Source organism: Callorhinus ursinus, unplaced genomic scaffold, assembly GCF_003265705.2.
Source record: "Callorhinus ursinus isolate GAN/ISIS: 27379988/994484 unplaced genomic scaffold, GSC_fseal_2.0 scaffold6, whole genome shotgun sequence".
NCBI lineage: Eukaryota > Metazoa > Chordata > Mammalia > Carnivora > Otariidae > Callorhinus > Callorhinus ursinus.
In genome coordinates, this window is record NW_027397068.1 from 66,245,806 (window position 1) to 66,268,024 (window position 22,219).

Here is a 22,219-nt window from a genome sequence, read left to right on the forward strand (position 1 = left end):
GCATTCCAGGGAATAATAGTCATCAAACTTGCACACCAATAAGAACTGTCATTATGGGTCATGTTTGTGTATTTGTTTACATGTTTGTTTTTTAAGGCAAGGACTACTAGGCATATTTGACCCAAAAGAAGACTCAGCAGAAACAAGGAATGAATATGATCAGAATTAGACTTGAATTGATCAGTGTTCCTGATTTGTCTGATCAAGCAGGCTAGGTGCTGGCTTCTGCTGCTTCACAGACAGGTATATCTGCTCTTTAAGAGGATAGATCAGAAGTTTGGGTCAAGCTGTACTCTGTCAACAAAGCGATTGATAATGCCAGTTGGATTATGAATTTAGGGAGCAAAGCCCTGAAGCTGGTGGAGTTAAAAGCACAGTCCAGAGAACTTTGCCTGGGCCAGGAGCCAGAAATGTTTGCTCAGTCGGGAAACAACGAAGAGACAAATACTGTAGTGGAGAAGAGGAACCTCCAGGAAGTCAGACTTAATGACCATACCTTTTGCTTTACTAAGAATATTGTGAGGATTGGGGTGGATTGGAAATGGAACTAGATGCTGAAGTGTGTGAAGAATATATGGAAATGGGTTCTATAGCATTATTTCTGTAAGTGAAGAGTACCTTTATAAGGACCTTCTATCCTTCTAATAATCTCTGAGAAGAAAGTATGGTATTATTTAGCAGCATAATGCTTACAGGCTAATATCAAGAAATACAGGAAATGAGTGGCCTATCCAATTTGTTGAGCAAAGGGAGGTGGATGCAGATAGCTCCTCATTTCCATCCCTATGTTCTCTCTAGAATACCACCCTGCCATAGAGAGCACTGCACAATCATCTGTATTCTAGACATTTAGGGACAGAAACATATACAACCACCACTAATTAACCAACCAACCAACCAACCAACCAACCAACCAACCAATTAACAACCAAACCAAATAACCAACCAACCAGACAAACAACACTTGTTAGTCGGGAAAGGACCTATTCCATTTTAGCGCCATACCTTGCAGCCAATAGTTCTCCTAGAAACATTTCAACTTTATGGACTTCATTCTTCTTCTCAGGAATGTGCCGTTTACTCTCTCCTAAGTTTTCTGTACTTAACCTTTCATCCATTTCATGGATCCATAAGTTCAGTTTTCTATGCTGATCCTCAAAGCTACAGAAAAGAAAATACTTTGTAGAAATTCTTCTGCACTTATTACAATAAATAAATTATAATATCTGAGGTCACAATGTCTATGGCAATTAAAATCTCATGAATTTCCAAGTATGGAAGAAAACCCAACAATAAGTCCATCCAAATTATCACTTATTTCAGTAACAAAATGAAAAATCATGGAAATTTCTCTTGAGATCCTATCTTGCTGAAATGATTTCCTGATAATCAGCTGGTAATTATCAGCAAGATTACATTCCCACGTCAACGTACACTTAACTTGTGTCTTACTACAGGGACTCTGAATTGGAGCGGATGGATTAAGTAGGGCAGTGGAAGCCCAGGAAAGGAAGGGAAAGTCATCTCTGAGTCTTTGTATCTTACAGAGATTTGAATATGGCACAAGAGCACAAGGACTCTAAGTTTTGAAAACAACATTAAGTTCTCTAAGAAACCTGTACAAGAGTAAAGCAAATTACTCTGTGACCAGAAAGGCATTTTGATTATATGACATCTTTTTCCCCCTGCTTTTTTTCCTTCTAATTTTATATTCACCCCTGTTGACATAGCTTCCTCATTGGAATCTTCATTCACAGAAATTTGGCAAGTGTTTTTTGCCATCACTCCAACCCAACAGAAGTGGAAGCAAAGAAAAGATATGGATAATCTAAAACCTGGGTGTCAAAGCTCTCAGATTTTAGTTAATCAAATAGACAAAAATACATGCATGTATGCCATTGATAATAACTACCGAATATAATTCCTTACTTTTTCTATATAGAAAATAAAGCCAAACAGTCCCATCAGAGTCCAAGCAATTAATTCTTGTCCTAGTATGAACCTGTACTTAAGTATGAACCTGTACTTTCAAATATTATTTGTTTATTCACAGTGGCTCTTTTCTCAAAGTCTTTGAGACTGTGTGATGAAGTCCACGCTTATCAAAACAACCCTACCTTCCAAGTTCTAAAGCACAGTCTTGAAGAGCCTGCTTGTCTTTAAGGCATTGTTTCAGAAATGCTTGAAATTCTTCATTAGCCTTTGTAATTTGTTCCTGAATGCTGCTGACAATTTGTTTAGACACATGTGCATATAAAATTTGTCCTTCTTGAGTCACAGCATCAAGCTTGCTCTGCCCATCACTGATGGAGTCCAGAATGTTCTGTTTCGAGAAATAAAGGTAATATAAAATATTTGCTATTATTCAGGGGCCCTAGAGCACGGGAGCACGGATTAGAATTCTAAGTTGAGATAGTAGAGCAAAAGAAGAAAAACAGAACCCAGAGCTCAAAGGCAGAAAGCCTTTAATAAGACCAGAATGAGAATGTACAACTAGACAGACTCAAGGCTCACAATCGAGGATGGTGCCAGCCAGTCAGTGGAACCACTGAGGACTAAACTGTGAACAGGGCCAGCCTGTAAAGAGGGTGTTCTCTCCCCATTCTCATTGTCCCAGCCCAGCCCAGCCCAGGCTCTACTTCTTCACACGTTCCTGTGATGCCCTCTAACTGGTTAGCTGCCTGCACCCCTCCCCCTCCTCTGATCCCCCCTGCACACAAAGTCCTCTCTTCAGGTCCCTTCTTTTCTTGGTGTGCACCTCTTCCTTGAAAGATCACAGTCATGAGCGGTTTCAGCAGAGAAAAAGAACCGCAGAACTGCGGAGCTAGCCCTGCTTCTCCTCTGAGCTCCAGGGTGGCGTCTGCGATGGTTACTCAGACTTTTCTTTGTGGAGTTAGTTCCACTGCATCTCAAGATTAAAGGGGACAATTCCACATTTAAATTCACCATGCTTCCTGGAAAACCAACTTCCTTTATCATAATGATCTTCCTACTCTGACTTTTCATGAGTAATCTACATAACTGTCCTCACTGATTAGGCTACAAAAATCCTCATGTTCCACATTCATTTAAAAAACTATTTTTACTTATTTTATTTTATCTTATTTTATTTTTTAAGATTTTATTTATTTATTTGTCAGGCAGAGGGAGAAGCAGGCTCCCTCCTGAGCAAGGAGCCTGATGTGGGACTCGATTCCAGGACTCCAGGATCATGACCCTGAGCAAAGGCAGTTGCTTAACCAACCGAGCCACCCAGGCGTCCCTAAAAAAAGTTTTTAAATAATACTTAACTCAGTGCTTTGTTCAGATGAGCTACCTGAAAATCTTGTCAATCACTTCTGAACTCTACTTCACAATGGCTTTTTCATTCCTGAATTCATATATTTTTCATAGTCCATAAAACCTGTAAAACCTGTATTATCTACTGCTTTCCATAGGCCCTAGCTCCAAATTTCCACTGCAGGTTATTAAAAAACACAAGTCATGTCTTCTTTTTAAAACTCTTCCACGATATGAGGCACCAGGGTGGCTGAGTCGGTTGTGTCTGATTTCAGCTCGGGTCATGATCCCGGGGTCCTGGGATCCAGCCCTGCGCCCAGCTCTCTGCTCAGCAGGGAGTCTGCTTCTCCATCTCCCTCTACTCTTCCCCTGCTCAGGCTCTCTTTCTCACTCTCTCAAATAAATAAATAAAAATCTTAAAAACAAAACAAAATAAAAAACCTCCTCCACAATAGTGATATGAAATAGATGGAATTATGTTTTTACTACTAGAAAAATTAAAACTAGGTTTAGTTTTGAATGAATTCCAAAGAATGGTCAATAGGCTAAAAGAGAGAAGAAGAGAATCTAGAAATTCTGTAGCTCTGATTTATTTTCTCAGCTTACTTTTCCATATTGTCTATCTCCTTATGACTCAAGAAATCTAATCTGTTAGAGAAGAAGAAAAGTTTGAATAAAATAAGAAGATCTGTGGAAAGAGATGATTTAGGTCTGACCTCAAGGCACAGGAGGGCAGCTGGTAGGAGAAGAAGAAGCATTGTCAGCTTTCATACCTGAAGATCATGGAGCTTTGCCTCTAGAACTTTGCTGTCACCAGTTCGATCAGATGATTCTTTTGCTGCTGCCTTTATCCCAGAAAACCACTCTTGGAATTCCTGCATAGACTCTTTTGAAAGTAATGAAAATGAGAAATACATCCAAAACACTGAATGAGCCTCCAGGATTACCACAATGAATTCATTCTGGCTTTAAGCTCACTGCATCTTGCCTTACAAAATATTTCAGAAATAAAATAATATAGAATATACTACAGCATGACTGTTCATGGCAGGACTGAGAAATTATTGCAGGGAAAAGACTGAAAAGAAATTTGTATTCCTGAAATATCTGATTTCCCACCATCTTTCTTTCTCTTGGTAAAGAAAGATAATTGTCTGAATATGGAAGACAGCGAAGGGAGAAAGGCTCTAGCCATTTTTATGGCAAAGGAAGGAGCCATCTTCTCTTTCCGCCAAGCTGACTTAGCGAGTCATTCCGCATCGTCATCAGGGCAGAGGCACTGCTGTGTGGGAAGCAGAGTTGGGGACATATGACTGGCGATTTCCTGAACTATATAGCTGCTACTGTTTCATGGCCTCTCCTAATTTCCAAGTTTACTGTGTTACTTCATCATAGCCATGGAAGTAATTTTCCACACAAATGAGCTACATGTAGCAAACCCAGATGAAATTTGGAATCCTCAAAATGGTGGATTCCTACTTTCTTGGGCAGAAAGAGGAAGAACTCAGCTTATGGCAAGAGCCCAGGCACAGCACTTCCACTGCTCAAATCTCGACACACAAATGGATTTAAAATGATCTTCTTCTGGAAGGTTTTCTCCAACTATTGCTGGCAGTTTCTAGGCAGCCTTTGGTTTGGATTCTTTCTGGTAAACAACCGATTCATGCTAAGCCCTGCCAGAGCTCACCATTGAAGTGCTTCTCCAGAGAATCCTGAAGGCTGGCCTGTGTTTTGGAGCACAACTGGGTCACAGCTTCATGGTTCTTTATGAGCCCCGTCAGAGCACTGCCCAGGCCTTCCAACTCAACAGAATGGTACTTGCGGCACAGACTGTTGAGATTTTCTTGGGTGGAGCTGATGTTGCTTTGCTGACTTTGAAGTTCCTTTTGTATTTCCTACAGAATGAAAGAATGCCATGAAGGATATTCATCACATTAAAGGGAAATAGCATACTCCACTATGGTACTTTTCAGAAACTGATGCTGTTGAAATCCACTAGGTAATGTATGCACTGTTGTGGGATATTTTTTTTTTTTTTTTTTTAGTGTTTGTAATAGATCTGCTGACTCTTGCAGAATTTTGCCCAGTTCTCATTGGGACCAACTGCAAATAGCTGTTGAAAGGTACTAGGATTTGGGTTACAGTCTAGGATTCCAAGCAAATTGAGTAGGTTTCTCAGGGATTCCAGCCCATGATCTTGGGTTTAGTCGGCTGACTAGAAACTATTAATAGAGTCACCACCTAAGTTCACATTCTTTGATGGGCTCATAGGGCTTTGTTTCAGGGTCACAGGCCACACCAAAAGCATTATATTTTTAAAATATATGTCCTTCGTCTTAAGTACAGTAAGAAAATATGCTAAAGAGAACAGACATATGTTAAACAGTCAACTCACAAGCTTTACAGACAGCTTATCAGGAACATTATCTCTATGGATAGATGACATGCAAGTAGAATGTTGTCTCTCAACTATTTTTTAAAATATATTCTTCCCTAGATAAAAGCAGTTATACCAACCAATAAAAATAATTAAGAATTGAAAAACTATTTGGCATTCAAATTTGAAAATTCATGGAAATTCAAACAGGTCTTCTATAGGCTCTACCCATTTACTAAAAAATATATTAACAAGCATAGCTTATGAGCAGGTCCTACAGTAATGCATGCTTTCTATTTTTAGAATATTTGTCTTCAACTTCCTACCACCCGAATTCATTCCTCCAACTACAACTTACTCTGCTATGTCCAATATCATGAATTAGTTGGCCTGGTGTTAATATAGGTAATTGAGAGCAAAAGTTATATTTTTATTCTAGTCACCACAAAACAGGAAACCAATATTACCATTGGAAGTATACAAGTTTAATGATAGGTGAATACCTACCTTTACTTTTTTCAGCCCTTCCCATGTCTCAGTCTGGGCACAATTCTTCAATGATTCTTCTACTTTTGTCAGCCAGCTCGTTATGTCACTAATAAATTTCTCCACCTGTGTACTCTGAGCAGTGAAATCTTTCAAGGTTCCTTTTGCTTCTTCGGTAATTTCTTTGGCATGCTCCAGTTTCTGCCTTAGGTCTGCTTCTATAAACTAAACGTAATGTAAGATTTCATTAAAATCTATGAAGACCAGAACACTCATTCTGTAGGAATTCTGTTCATGTGCAGCTTCACTGTAAAAAACACATAAGCCTAATCAGGGATGCTAATTCAATTTTTCTAAGAAGGGAAATCAGTGGGTACAAGTGGTCAAATATTGTAAGTGATGGGAAAGTGGAAACAGTAAGGATTACAGTTGACATTGGATGTTAGAGTGGCAGTTCTGACTGAGGGTCCAAGGAATACGTAAGTTCACATTTCAGAAGCAGAGCTCAACCTACAGAGTTACCAAGTTGGTGACCAAAACCCTGCTCTTACTTCTTCCTGGGAAACACTCACACATTTTATACCCTGATGTAACCACTACTTTGAACAAACAGCACTGATGGATTTTATCATAAAGCAATTTTATTTTTGTCTCCCACTTTAAAGTATTCAGTGAGGCTACTTCTCTCCTCCCAAATGATTTGTTTTGGGAGGGCTCCTGACTTCTCTGGCCCTAGAGATAATAAAAGGACTTATAAAATCACGATAAATTACAAAATGGTTTCAACTCCACAATTAAAACATCTAGGCCCATTTAATAATCAACTTTGAACTTAAAGGCTTTTTTCTTATCCCCAGCTCAGACCTGCTACAAACAGGAAGCCCACCTGAAGGAAAGTGCCAAGTGCCTCTTTGTCTTTCTTCACTTTATTTCTATTCCCCCATATTCTACAGCTTCTGACCCCTACAGGCTTGGACAAGTAGGAGGTGGGTGAGGGGCTCTGAAATTTTTGATGTCTACTGTGTACTGGCATCTGTGCTCCTAGGCGGGGTGATGTTTTGCATTCTCTCCTGTCACAGGCCTTAGTCTGTGGGGTTTTCTGAGACGCCCCTCACGGCTGGGACTTCCCATTGACATTGTTTCCATGCAAGTTATGCACTCCTGTTTCTCCTTCAACAGCCTGTGGGCAGCTCTGTTTCTTGCTGCTGAGGCCCGTTCCTTCCTGGAAAGCCTTCCTAGATAACCTGAGATATCCTAGATAACCTTCCTAGATAACCTGAGATATCCTAGATAACCTTCCTAGATAACCTGAGATATCCTAGATAACCTTCCTAGATAACCTGAGATATCCACACACTGATGCTTTCTCCTTGCCTTTCCTCTGATGATACCACTCTGGTATTCACACCAGATAATTCTAAGATGCACGCCACTCAAAACAATCACTTCTCCTTTGGCAAATACATCAACAGCTAGCCCACCCATCTTTCACCCATAAAGTCTCTCAGGGGAGTTAGAAAGGAGACTCCAGGGTCCATCAACTGCAGGGGCACATGTCATTCTCTCCAGATGGTACCACTGAAACTCTTCTCCTTCCTTTGAGGTAAGGAACAGGTGTCCCGACACCTCTTCATTGAGTAAATGTGTGTGGGGAGGGGGGTGAGAAAGCGGAGTACAACAGTAGCTCTCTCCCAAAACCCTGCCTCCAACTTAACTCTGCAAAAGTCCACCTGTTGCCCATTTATATCCTTGACACAGGCGACATGCATAACACTCCATTTTAGTTTTCTATATGATTAGCACCCTTTGCCTCTTCTTGCCTCGGGTGAAATTCTAACATTCTGGTATATGTATATCATCCATTGAGGATACTAAGTGACAGATACACAGTCTCAGGTCAGAGCAAACGTATAATCAAGCAAGAGAGATGAGTTAGCAAGAAGCAATAAGTAAAGGACAAAGACACAACAGGAAGAAGGCAAACGTAGAGAAAATCCATGAGGGCAGCAACAAATGCACAGGTTAAAGCAAGGCAACAGAACACGTAGCCTGGAGCCTGCTGGCTGCCGTAAGAGCCCCCCACCCCGACCCCGCCTCACTGGTTGCCCCTGGAGCTCCCTCACTGAAGTCTTCCAGGCTTGCCCGTCATATCCAGTCTAGCCTGCCTGCCCCCTGTGGGTCTGTGCCATCCACAAGTCCTGAAAGGAGGTTTGCAATGGTGATCTCACAAATCCAATCACTGAGTAAATGAATTAGAAAAATATCAATATGCCTAAGTGTGGTTTCTGTTCTGGTCCAAACACAAAATGGTCCATGAGGCAAGCTGGATGATACTACTTCCAAAATTTAGTAAGGAAAAGGGGAACTAATCTTATTATAATACTTGTATTAGAAATATGCTATTAATACTAACACAAGGAATTCCAAAGATGTTAATGTTTTAACCCCCATATATGGTAAGATCCACATGTTTGCTTGAAATTATGATGATGATGATAATGAGAATATATATGTATTATATATAATATATAAAATTTATTTATTGTTATATATCAATTATATTAGAGATTATATTTGAGATAGAGTCTAGTATATAGTAGTTATTACAAACCTGACTGAGTACTTACCTGAAGGTCTGGTGGTGTTTCTGGATTTTTAGTTAATTCTTTAAGATCATTAACTTTGCAATGAAGTTCTTCCAATCTCAAGGCTTTGTTTTTAACTTCAGACTGGCAAAATAAAAGACAAAGAGAAAAAGCATAACTTGTGCAAACACTGACATATTACATTTGGCACTTAATAATTCCAAGAGTTAACCCAACTTCAAGTTAGGGTTTACAAAAAAAAAAATCTCTGATTTTCTGAAGACTCATTATTTATGCATGTGGAAAAATGTCCTCATTAACTTTCACTTCGAACGTAAGGGAATATGCAGAACTTTCTTCCCACACTCCCTTATTGGGAAAAAAAAAAAAAGCTCCTGGAAAAAATTAAACACTAACTAAAAAAGTCTTGAGTCAGTGGGGATTTTCAGTAACCATCATTTATTCATTAGCATTCATATCACTGGCTACCATGGCAGCATTAAACTTTTGAGGAAGCATTTCAAAGTAAATACACATTAGGAATGCCTAGTTACTATAGATTATATGTAATACATCAGAAAGGTTTCAAATAAAAATTTAAAATATTTTTATTTTAAACAAATACCTTTTTTATTTTTTGCCATTTGTTTATTTATTTATTTCACCAACACTAACACAAAACAAAGAAAAACAGGCAAAGAATCATTACTGAACAAATTAGATGCTTGTAAACTTCGTTATTTATTTGGGGCCACAAAGGACCATTTGATAAAGTATCCCTCTCAACTTAAATACAGCATTTTGGTGCTTTGTGGACACTAATAAACCTCCTGATGCCTTCATTCCAGAAGGTAATTTACTTACCCAGTGAGACATGATGAACTAACAGGCCCCCTGGCTTTCTCCAGGAGCAGGCTGAACAACTAAAGAATCACACCTACACACTTACACACTTTATTTTTGAATTGCAACAGCAATGCACAATTAGGCTCTGGGCCGAATCCGGTCTGCTAATTTTATTGGTTGCGGCACCACAAAGACAGTCGGTAACGTAAAGAAACCCACCTCTGTGAGTGACTGAACCTGGACATGACTGTGGGGCTGATGCCCACTGGCTTCCTGGATCCCAAAGGTCAGTAGTTGGAGGGCAGTGTGTGCCAATTAAACAATCAGCTCTCCAAAAAAAAAAAAAAAAAAAGACCCTGACTTTGGTATGATAAATCGTATTTACCACCATTTTGAGCTACACCATGATGTCACTGCACATGAGGTGGGAAGCACTGCACTACAACACAGTGTTCTACGTTTCCACCATGCAGATTGAATAGATACCAACAACTCAAGAGCCTAGATAATAGTTGTATGTAGAGTAGAAATTAAAAGTGGTAAGTTTTAAGTATTTATTAGCTTAATTTTTAATATAATTTAATTGTAAATTTAGTTACAATTTAATTTTCAATAATGGCTGTGTTTAACGCTGGCTTGCAAACTTCTTTAAAATTTAGTAATTGACTTTTGAGAGCTGGTACGAGCCCTATTCCGGTGGGCACCACTGTTTTGAGCTGTAATGTTAATTTAACATCAAAGAGAAATTAAGAGTCTGCAGTATCCCTCTCCTGATTGCATGTTCAGTCTGGCTAATTTCCTCTACTTCTGTTTGCCCTTAGCAATAGGCGTTTGATTTAAAAATCTCTAGAAAGTTCTTTGGGTCAAAGCTAGATAACTTAGGTATACAGCTGATTCACCTACATTTTTTCAGACTGCAGTCATTCATCATCAATCTGTTGTGTTCCCTTTGTGTGCTGGGCACAGTACTGAGCACCCAGGCATGCAATGGCAACTAATCTCTGCCCTTGTGGAGAGTAGTGATTATATGCTTTACGAAATAAGTTACTCTTGTCACTGTTTCCTCTTACCATGCTTCATTTTTCATCCTAGCCTAAGAACGACTGCACATTTTACATACATACTGTAATATAAATAAAGTAAATGCCACAGGGTAGGGACTATGTCTGTTTTACTGTTTGTTCTGTGTCTAAAACAGTGCCTGACATATTTTAGGTGCTTATTAAGAATTTCATGAGTGGGGATGCCTGGGTGGCTCAGTCGTTAAGCATCGGCCTTCAGCTCATGTCATGATCCCAGGGTCCTGGGATCGAGCCCCGCATCAGGCTCCCTGCTCGGCAGGAAGCCTGCTTCTCCCTCTCCCGCTCCCCCTGCTTGTGTTCCCTCTCTCGCTGTGTCTCTCTCTGTCAAATAAATTTAAAAAATCCTTAAAAAAAATTTCATGAGTGAATAAATAAATGAATGCAAGAAATGGAAATAAAAAGTTTAAAATAAACTGGTGACTAGAACTTTGAAAGGCCACTTTCTAGGGAAGCCTGTCACACTCCAGTCTCCCATTTTCTCCCATTTCTGAAGAGGAAGTGGAAGAACCTAGCACTTAGGGTAAGTGTTCAGCACATGGTAAGTACTTAGCAAACATTCTGTTTGAATGAAAAAAAAATTCCTCTAAATATTACTAAATTACAAACACCTTCAATTTGGTTTTCCAATAGCAAGGTGTGATAAGTCTCAGATGAATGGAAAAATGGGGAAAATATAGATTTTATGGGCTTTTACTTTTCTGCTAATATTTTAAGTATGGATCCCCAACTAAGAAGTGATAAAAATGGGGGGGGGAGTCTTATCCATTGCCTATTCACTCTCAGGTAAATAGCAAAAGATAGTTAAGACTTTTGTAACATTCATATGTGTCTCTGAAAGACAGACCTTTAAAAAAAAGGACACAACTTTCTCATATTCTGGTCAATGAGCTCATAAGATCACAAAGGTAGATGTAGTCAATTTACCTCAAACTCTTTAAGGAATTCTTCTGCTCTGAGGCTGTTATTCAGGTTGCTGATGCTTTCGGTCAACTGTGGAACAGAACTATTGGACCACCCATCGATTTCATCTTTACTTGAAAGTACGTCAGCCCAAATGGTCAGGCTTATCCGCAGCTTATCCATGTTTTCCTCAATTTTCTCTGATATCTGGGATGGAAAACAGAAGCCATATCATTATTAGTCTGAGGCTTTAAGATGCTCCTTGCCCCACCAAAGTACTAATAATGTTGATGCTGCCTTAATCAAAACATTATATTCTCACTGAAAAACAAAGTTTTACAAAAGTTATTATAGGGGAATTAGTGCACTTGACTCAAACAAATGCTAACCATTACATAAATTGTTTCTGTCATTGGGAGAGTTGACTGAATTTCTGAGACATTCGATTTTCATTTGTAAATTGGGAAACTAAGAACAGGTCTATTGGGAGTCAACTATAACATACTCTTAGGCTGAGTTCTACAGGATAGGGGTCCATCGAGGGCAGTATTGTGTTTATTTTTGAAAGTAATACAATAAGCACTTTTATTTGTAATGCTGAAACATAAAAATGGACATTAGACTTGAGCATATTTATAGAATAAATAAATACATAGGACATCGGCCAACTTTGTAGGTTTAAAGGAAAGCATTATTGTTTAGTAGTCTTCCTGTAATAAGAATGTTCTTTCAAAAGTGGAGGCAGGGAAGGTTTTCTGCAGTCCCCAAATTATGTGATTACAGTACACAATTATCAATGTCTAACTTTAGCAATTCAGCTTATGTAATTTAATCTACAGTAATGCACTGTAGGTTAATAGAAGGGCAACAGAATCACTGGATTTTTGAGCTGGAAACTATATAAATATGTATGGGTTGAGATGTAGAATTCCAGAAAGATCAAGTGACTTATTCTTCTGTCACATAGCTATTAAATTACAGAGCAAGAACTAAAACCCAAGGATGTAAACTACAAGTCTGATGTTTTTCAATGCAAAATTATAGTCTTATAACTCTAAATTATTATTATAGTTTAATATTCTATAGAATATTTATAAATTATTCTTCAATTTTTATCCATAATCCCAGAGTTTTGAGGGGAAAAAAACATTTAGAGTTATAAATTTGTTGTAATTGAAGCTACCAAGTGAAATTCTAGAAAATCTGCCACTAAGTTTCGTTTTGTTTTGTTTTGTGTTGTTTTAAGAGGAGGGGGGAGGAACAGAGGGAGTAGAAGAGAGAATCTTAAGCAGGCTCCACCAGGCCCAGCGCAGAGCCTAACCCTCGGATTGATCACACAACCTGAGAACATGACCTGAGCGGAAATCAAGAGTCCGATGCTTAACTGACTCAGCCACCCAGGCACCCCAAAAAATCTGCCACTAAATTTTAACAAAATAAAGCAAATAACTTTTTTTTTTACTAATTCTAAACTTTATGTGAATACTGTTTTATTTTTTCAAAATATCATTTTGCATGTTAGCATTAAGAGTTAAAAATGAGGGGTGCCTGGGTTGGCTCAGTTGGTTAAGCATCTGCCTTCGGCTCAGGACATGATCTTGGGGTCCTGGGATCGAGCCCCGCATCGGGCTCCCTGCTCAGTGGGGAGTCTGCTTCTCCTTCGCCCTCTCCCCACTCATGCTCGCGCTCTTCTCTCTCTCTCAAATAAATACAATCTTTTTAAAAAATAAAAGTTAAAAATGGAATTCACATCCCTGAATAATCCTTTGCTGAAAAATAATGATTGACAAATGTGAATATTTAAACTGTTCATACAATCCAGGTGATTATCTTACATCCAGCCATCTGTCCACAGTGCTCTCCATGTCTGTTTTCACCAAGATGAAATCACTACTGTGAATTTTTTTCAGCTCAGATAACAATTGTTTTCCTTTACTTGTAAAGTTATCCAATTCTTTCTGTTTATTACACATTTCGTTCTTGGCAGTTTCATGCTGTGGACATAAATGTTTCCTTAATTAATAAAATAATCAGTGATAAGTCAGGCGTTCAAAACCATTTGCCTCTAAGAAATTTAATTCATGGTTGACCTTATGCAGAAACCAGTGATATTAATGAACTATACATTTTTTGTATTGCTAGAATCCTAGGGTATTAGTATTCCTTAAAAAAAGTCTGAGTTTGTTGGCATGAATTTTCTCCATCTATATGTACTGACAAAATTGTACAGAGAATTCATTATATGTGAAAATCAGATCTACTGAGTAGTCTACTAAAATAAATACATTTCGAATTATTACCTTGGATAAAGCCCATTTAAGATCCTCCTGATCTTTTATAGTAGTTCTTGTTGCAATCACATTGCTGGCATTTTCTAGGACTTTAGATACAGCCAACTTGAAGTTCTGATATTCCCTCATTAAGTCAATAAGTCCACAGCATTGACCCTGGCTATAGTAATTAAAGAAAAGGTATCATTTATTATTATGTATGAAAGGAAAGGGTTCCCTATGATCGGACCTGATATGTAACCACATAAATGTATTTATAGATGGATGCTGGATTCAAGAGGAAGCCATATTTCTATCTATTAAGGTCAAGAGTGCTGGTCAAACCAACTTAACTCTAATGTTCAAATTGTTCTTCATGAGTAAAGAAGGCACACAGCCATTAAAACAAAATCTGTGACCTCAACGACAAGAAAAAATATATGTTCTTGACAACTAAAACTTATGTAGATGCCAACTAATTTTTGCTTTTCAATTTTTTCATTATTTAATTACATCATAAAGATGTTTATTAAGGGGAAGCAAAACAAACAAACCAAACCAAACAAACAAAAAAAACACTGCTCAATAAGTAAAATACATATGAGGATGTTTTTTTCTCATTTCAGTGACACAAATTTTCACTGAATATGAATCCCCTGAAAACTGTCAAAATAAGAGGGTTTCTGTTTATAAGCATAAAATGCCTCTGAGCAAGCAATTCTACATGTAGGAATTTTTCCAAAGAAAAAGATGTGCACTAAGATTTAGGTAAAATTATATTCTTTACACCAATGTTTATAATAGGAGAAAAAAATAGAAATAACTCAAATGTTAAAAACAGGCTAATAATTGAATAAACTCGGACACCTTCTTATAATTGAATACTGTACAATCTCTAACAAGTCACAATTTAGGAGAATGTTCAATAACATGGGGTAAAATTTTACAACTTGGTTAAATTTTTAAAAGCTCACATTAATAATCTACAATGTGCAATAAAAACTTATGTACACACAAAAAAACTGAATGTGAATGTTTATAGATACTTTTTTTTAATAGTCATCTGAACTGGAAAGAACCCGAATATCCATCAACTGGTGAAAGAATAAACTGTGGTATGCCTATCAAATGGAATATTATTTGACTATAAAAAAGAATGGACTTTATCAATACCCAGAACAATGTCCACTGTGCTGAGTAAAAGAAGTTATTTACCCAAGTGCAGTAAAAACTTATGTACACACAAAAAACTGAACATGAATGTTTACACATGCTTTATTTATAATCGTCCAAACTGGAAAGAATCCATTTGTATGTGATTCTGAAAATACAATACTGCACAGACAGAAAACCGATTGAAGGTCGCCAGGGACTGGGGGTGGGGGAGGGGCTAGCTACAATGAGACATTGGGGGATGTTTTTCTTGGGGTGGAATGATTATGTGAGATTTGAGAGTTTAATAGTTACTCATACAGGTGTGTGTACTCAAACTATGTGTGTTACACTCATATACTTTAAGAGCATACACTAAACAGCATGAATTTTACTATGTAAATCATACCTTGATTACAAAAAAGTACAACAAAACAAAAAATCAGAGGTTAAGACTCTCGCGGTAGCACTTTATAACTGCTAACAGCTCCTGCTTTCAAGCAATGAATTTCTCCTGTCATTGCCATCTCAACAACTTCCTCAATAAAATTCTGTACAACTAAATTTCTAATGGTACTAAAGAGACACAGAATACATAAAGTGGCAAAAGGTATTCAAATCTTGATCACACCGATGCAAATCAACAGACAACTGCCCAATGCCACAAAATAGAAAGCTGAAAAAAAATCGAGAGGTTTTTTTCACTTACTTTTCATGAATTAGTCTTTTGGTATCATCCCAGGTAACCTCTAAGCGGTTTACCTCCCTATCGATTTCAGATGCAAAGGCTACATCTTTCTGAGCAATTTGTTTAGCTTTGTCTTTCAACCAACATAGTTCATGCTCATGAGAATTCAATTCATCTTCCAACTGATTAAAGACTCTCAATCTGTAAATTAAAATGTTATTTTATTATTAATTTACCAAAGGTAAGGACTAATATTTCTTCTCCATAAAGCACACCTATAGATATTTGGAAAAACTTAACAACAGCAATTGAATTAATGTATATCAACTGTGAGAGACACTTTAAAAATTAACTTTGCAGAACTACAGACTGTACGTTGGGAAACATTTAAAATCATTTTCACCATTCATCTTCAACTTTCCATTAAGTTTGTATTCTTTTTCTATTTTGCTTTCATGATATAAGATTTTTAAGACGAGGGCTGAGCTTGTAGGCAAAGCAGGTGAGTACTTACTAAAAGGTCTTTGGTAAAAAGTCCTTCTGTGCCCCGAGGTCCAATTCATGTAAAATAATAATATTTAAGGGTACAGTTGTTTCATTTAAAATAAAAATAACTTTATTTTTTGTCCTTAACATACTAATATTTGAGTACTTGTAAAAAGTGGTCATATAGAGGCAGCCATGGACTCATGCATTCTTGTGTTTTGGTATAGAGTGCTATAGAGTTTATAAAGTGTATGCCATGCATGATTCCATTTAATTCCAAAACAAAGTGGTTAGGAGCACACATTATCATTTTATCTGCACCTTACAAGAAGACAGGTGATTTGCCCAAAGTCGTACAATGAAGCATAAATATGGCGGGACTTTAATAAATCCATCAATTCAATGCAACATTTTCCATAACCTCTGTGTGGCTTTAGAGAGTTCAGTGTTAGGGGTATTGATGTGGCTCTTGAGCCCAACCTGGGCCGCCTTCCCCAGCAATTTTAGGATCTCCTGCCTGCTTGGCTTACACAGGCCAGCAAAGCTGTTTGCTCCTTTGCCATGTTTGGCTCCTCTTGTTGTCTTTACTCTGGAGGCTATTTTTCTTCCTCAAATCTTATTCCTTTTTGTTAGTTTACTGTTAAATTCGTCGGCCTAGGGCTCACAAGACATGTATGTAACCTCAAGGGCCGTTATTATCTAACTGTAAGCCTTTGCTAAATGCTTGATTCCAATTAAAAGGAAGCAAATCACAATGATCTTGGCATGGTCAACACAATTCTTATCAATTATGGACACTTTGGTATGAGCACATTTCAGCGGCTTCTCTGCCCCCTGAAAAAATGGAAGACAAACATCCCTGAGAACATAAGTGGGGAGAAAGTTCTATTAAGGAGGAAAAACAAGATTGAGAAGGCTATAGTATTAGAGGAAAAAATTGCTTCCAAATGTACTGCAGGAAAATACCCCTGACCCCTTAGGTTCTCTATTAAACTCAGCTGACAAAAACCTCAACTTTGCAAAAACAACAACAACAAAAAAAACCTCAACTTTGCTTAAACCCACTTGTCTGCCTTTTCCACACCTCTAAGCCAACACTTAAAGGCAGTTGTTGAAAACTACTCTGGCAAGCTGATTGGTTTCACTTTAGGTGAAGGAATACGAATCTCAAATGGCAGCTTTATCACCTTATCAAGCTCCAGAGATAACCATTTCCATTTCCTCTCTACAACAGAACCACTTTATGCCATTTTCTCTCTGCCAAAATCCTGTCACTCACTCTCATCTGATGAGCTTGCTCCAGTCTTTCTGAGGGGCTGGCAGCCACCAGGCAGGAATTCCTTCATATTTTCCGCACTGGGACTACAAAGCTACCTGGATCACTCCCTCTTGCCTCCACTTTCATTCTCACTAGAGAAGATGAGGCCCTTCTCCTAACAGCTACACATTGCTTTAAAAAAGTTAATATGATCTATATTGCCTGTTATAATTAAGATCTTAGTGTGGCTTATATAGCCAGAGCCCTTGGGAAAATCCTTAAGGAAACCAAAGAAATTTTAGTACTTCTTAAGTGTCAAATCAGTCATTAATTTTATCCTCAAAATATTAAAAGGAGGTGCTAAATATGACACCGTTAAAGCATTGCAGTTAATTCTAGGACAAATAAAAAATAAACTCAACAACTGGCTCCAGCCGTTTCTTCATACCTCTGCTGAAGAGCTTGGCGGGTCAGCTCCTTCAGTCTCTCTTTGTCTGTCCTTTCTTCAATGTCCTCAATGCTTTTCAGCAACTCTTCTTTCTGGTCTTGGAATGCTTTCTTCAATACTGCCAGGGCATCTGCCTCACTCTGCTTCATACCCAGAAGGTTCTGGATTCTCTCTAATTCAGAACAGAGGTGATCAGCTGTCGTTCTGCAGGAAGTCCTTTGCTCAGAACTTCCGCTTTTAAGATGGTATTGAGCTTTGGCGAGAATGCTGTCAAGACTGATGGCCGCAGATTCCAGTGTTTTAGCGTCTTGAATTGCATGATTTAGGTCCTTTTCTAATAAATCAGTCTGTTTCCTATTCATACTGTCGGTTGCTTCCACTGTGTGCCTCAGCCGGTGGAGAACCCCTGACAGCGAGGCGTGGCTCTGTAGGAATTCAGCCAACTGGGACAGGGCAAGCTGCCGCCTTTCCACGACCTGGCTGGCTTCCTCCAACAGCTGGAAACAGTCCTCTGCCTTGCTCTCAGCTTGACCCAGAGCACCCAGCTTCACTAGGTGATCCCGTAGACTCTGTAGTTCTCCCTTTTTGCTCTCTATTTCTGCTACGTGGTCCTGGAAGGGAAGAGCGAGTTACTGAGTCCTCAGGTACACTGTGGCTAATGACACAGACATAGTCACAGTCCGTGATTGTCAAGATCCATTTTCAACGCAATGGATGCTGTAGGACTTAAAGGTCATCTATGGTGAATCTTTAAGAAATGTTCTTAAAATTTCCTGTTTTCTCACCTATATGTTTTACATATAACAACTCTGATTTGGAATGAATTCATTGCATGGAAAATAATGTCTTAATGAATAAAAATCGTAAAAGGAAATTTTATATAAATACATACATGTATAATTCGGAAGATTTAAAATACATATGTATACATAGTTAAAATTTATAGTTCTAATATAAATATATATCTAGTATATATCAACAAAAAGCAAATCACAGGCCCGAATTATGGTAGGTCATGTCACCAAACTGGTGTTTCACACCTAGCCTAACTGCAGTTTCAGACTCCTCCAGAAATAAGTGTTAACTTGTCAGTCAGGAATTTTCTGGTCAGTACTGATGAGGCAATCTGTCACATAGGCCCTCTCCTTCCCCACGCCCCCAACCCAAGGAAGATGAGGTAATCTATAAGATAAGACCAGACCCCCGGTTCTTACCCCTAAGGGAAAGTGGCCTTGCCTACAATGATCCTTTCTTTTGCTAATAACTTATTTGCCCCACTCTCCTTCCTATGAAAACCTTCTATTCTGTACAACCCCTCTGAGCTCCTTTCTATTTGCTAGATGAGATACTGCCTGATTCACAAATCACTTAATAAAGCCAATTAGATCTTCAAATTTACTCAGTTAAATTTTTTTAACAATACTGTATATATATAATAACAATACTATATATATTATATATTACTATATATAAAAGATATTGAGGTTTGAAAGACTTTAAATATATATGCAATGAAGTTAATTCTAACAGCGCTTATAGGGAGGGAGAGTAGGAATAGATGGGCATTAACCTATCTTCAGAGGCAGTAGGTGAGGCCGATGAAAACAGGTTTTAGCAGCCTCCTTTAAAGAAACAAAGATGAACTCATTGAGACTGTTGTATAGGAAATCTGACATGCTCACAATAAATCATGTTTGAAATCTCTCAGAGCATTGCTAACAATCTCAGCATGGTTCCCATTAAAGAGAAATTATCACCTATCTTAATCTTGACCACAATGGCCTTAATAGTCCCCTCAGTTTGACTATTAAACTTCAGAAAGAAGCTTTGAGCATTTACTTTAGAAAATGTACAAATTCATTCTCTGCTCTTTTGAGATACAAATCTTTTTAAAAAGCTTGTGTGCAGTTACAACCCAAGAATGTTTCTCAAGGACAGGGGGTCATCCTTTTGAAACCAACACAGTGAGTTAACAAATGCTTGACTGTTTTACCCTAAAAAAACTCTGGTTGATCTGACTGATTTATGAGCTTGTTATGTAGAGGTTGAGTGAGCACCAGTAAGCTAAGACTAGAGAAAGCTGGGAAGAATCCTTACAGTTGTGCACAAGGGACCAAAAGTGAAAAAGAGTAACTGTGACGACACACCCCGTGATCTCCCCCAGCTCATCATGCTTACACTGCCATTTAATGAACATGTGTCCCATGACAAGCACAATTCCTGAATGCAAATGCTCAGAAAGGGGGACATTTACTTCTTCCCCTATGTCTAATCGGCATATTCCATTCAACCTACATACCCATGACATCCTAACTCCTTATCCTTAAATGCACCCAACCCCAACCCTTTTGGGAGACAGATTTGAACCAACCTCTTATGTCTTTGCTTGGCAATAAAGCTTACCCCTCTGCAAAAGACCAGTGTTACGATATTTGGTTTTCTGTTGCACGAGGGCAAACGAACTCTTTTCAGTTTGGTAACACTTTTGAAATATAATCATGAAGAAGATAGCACCCCCATCTCCCTGTCTCTTTCAAGGGTAGGAGCCTAATTTCAGTGGGCATCTTGTTCCAAGTTGTAAAACTACTTGAAGTCATAAAGATATGAGGAAGTACTATTCCTTTCCATAAAAACAATTAGCAAACCTGGTACAGAGTGAGCTCTCCATAAATACTAAATGTTTTATCATTAAATATTGTCATAAGTTTATTATGTAGCTTATCTCCAACTACTCTAATACTTGATTTAAGTGGTTTTTTTATGCTAGGATAGATATTATGCATAATTTATAAATAAGGAAAATAAATCATGAATTTTAAATAACTTTCGAACTAAACAGTAATTTAGTAAAATTGTATCATTAAGGCATTGGAATTTGGTATTAGTTTTCAGCATTGGAACAAAACAAACCAGGAAGCTTAAAAATGAACATTCTCATCACTTTACCCTAGAAATCATTTACTCCATTTTGAAGAAATAGTGTCAACATGGTTGTCTAGTTTATCTGAAGTGGTTTTATCTGCTTAATTTATCTGTATAACACATTGCTAGGACCCATATACTCAATTATTAAAACATTTGCATATAAATGCAAGGTTAAACTGGTGCGGAATGGTTGGATTAAAAAATGCTTTTCTTTATAATTCAAGAGCTCTCTTTTATGAATAAATTCTTCTTTGATCTTAAAAGTATGCACTTTACCTTGTGCCGAGTAAATGCTGCTTGATGGTCCGTTATGCTTATTTCAGAAGTAGTTTGTAATTCACTGAGAAACAGCTTAATCCAGACAGAAAAGGAAAGCAGCAGTTCATCAAATTGCTGGTGTTCAGCGACCACAGACTGAAGAAAAGTAATCCTATGTAGAGAAAGGTATTAACGTTAAAATGTCCCCCAAATGAACAGGAAAAGTTAATGATACATTGTTGCAATAAGTTTAACTGAGGGCAAAAGTGATGTTGTCATACATGGACATACCAAAATTTTTGATGTTTTCTACTTCTCAAACCCTTTATTCACAGTTTTCCACATCTCAGTTAATATTAACCACTGCCCCCGAGGTGGTCCTCTGAGCCATTCTTTATGCCCTCGGTTCTTTACCACCACATCTAATCTGTACATACCCCCTCCCCACTCCCCCACACACAGTATATTCTCTGCTCTCCTCTCCATTTCCACAAGCCTACCTGGGTCTAAATTGCTTCATCTTTTGCCTGGCCTCCTCAATGGCCTCCTTCCTGCCACTCTCCACAGTTCACTCTTTAGGTAATAGAGAGACCACTGTGTCTCTACAGTTTACTCTCTAGGTAACAGCCAGGAATGATTTTAATGTAATCAGAACACTGTCTGCCAGGCTTAACACGGAGTCAATTTCCTTTTGCACATAGGAAGGCAAACTCCAAAAATCCTTACTGTGGCCGAGAAGGGACCCCACATAATCAACTTCTCTGACCTCATCTGATGCAGTGCTCTTCCACACGCCACTGCCTCAGTTGAGAAATACCACGGGAGGCAAAATTTTAATTACCATTTTTCTCCTGTACACAAATAGCTTGGGCAAAAATAATACAAAACATAAGCAACCCTACCCTCCTTCAATATTTTTCAATTAGTTTGATCATTTTCCCTAATTGTGAGACAAAAATTTTGGACTGAGGTTCATCAGAAATGCTGATTTTTGAGCGCTTGAGGTTTTTTTTTTTTAAATTTTAATTCCAGTAAAGTTAACATACAGTGTTATGTTAGTTTCCGGTGTATGATACAACAATTCAACAACTCTGTCCGTTATCCAGTGCTCAGCACAATGAGTGCACTCTTAAACCTTTTCCTTCATTTCACCCCTCCCCCCACCCACCTGCCCTCTGG

The 22,219-nt window shown here is 38.1% G+C and overlaps 1 protein-coding gene across 10 annotated transcripts in view; it reads right to left on the reverse strand.

Annotated features, from left to right (window-relative positions):
- The window catches only part of SYNE1 (spectrin repeat containing nuclear envelope protein 1), a 336,369-nt gene that overhangs the window by 231,690 nt on the left and 82,460 nt on the right, over window positions 1-22,219 (reverse strand). For all 10 annotated transcript variants that reach the window (XM_073894098.1, XM_073894101.1, XM_073894100.1 and 7 more), the window contains 12 exons: window positions 21,059-21,212; window positions 17,858-18,468; window positions 15,687-15,866; window positions 13,856-14,006; window positions 13,391-13,549; window positions 11,580-11,762; window positions 8,770-8,871; window positions 6,164-6,367; window positions 4,967-5,174; window positions 4,053-4,165; window positions 2,118-2,323; window positions 1,006-1,161 (listed from right to left, as the gene is read on the reverse strand). In XM_073894098.1, the coding sequence (XP_073750199.1) occupies window positions 1,006-1,161; window positions 2,118-2,323; window positions 4,053-4,165; window positions 4,967-5,174; window positions 6,164-6,367; window positions 8,770-8,871; window positions 11,580-11,762; window positions 13,391-13,549; window positions 13,856-14,006; window positions 15,687-15,866; window positions 17,858-18,468; window positions 21,059-21,212 (2,427 nt within the window). The remainder of the gene's footprint in view (window positions 1-1,005; window positions 1,162-2,117; window positions 2,324-4,052; window positions 4,166-4,966; window positions 5,175-6,163; window positions 6,368-8,769; window positions 8,872-11,579; window positions 11,763-13,390; window positions 13,550-13,855; window positions 14,007-15,686; window positions 15,867-17,857; window positions 18,469-21,058; window positions 21,213-22,219) is intronic.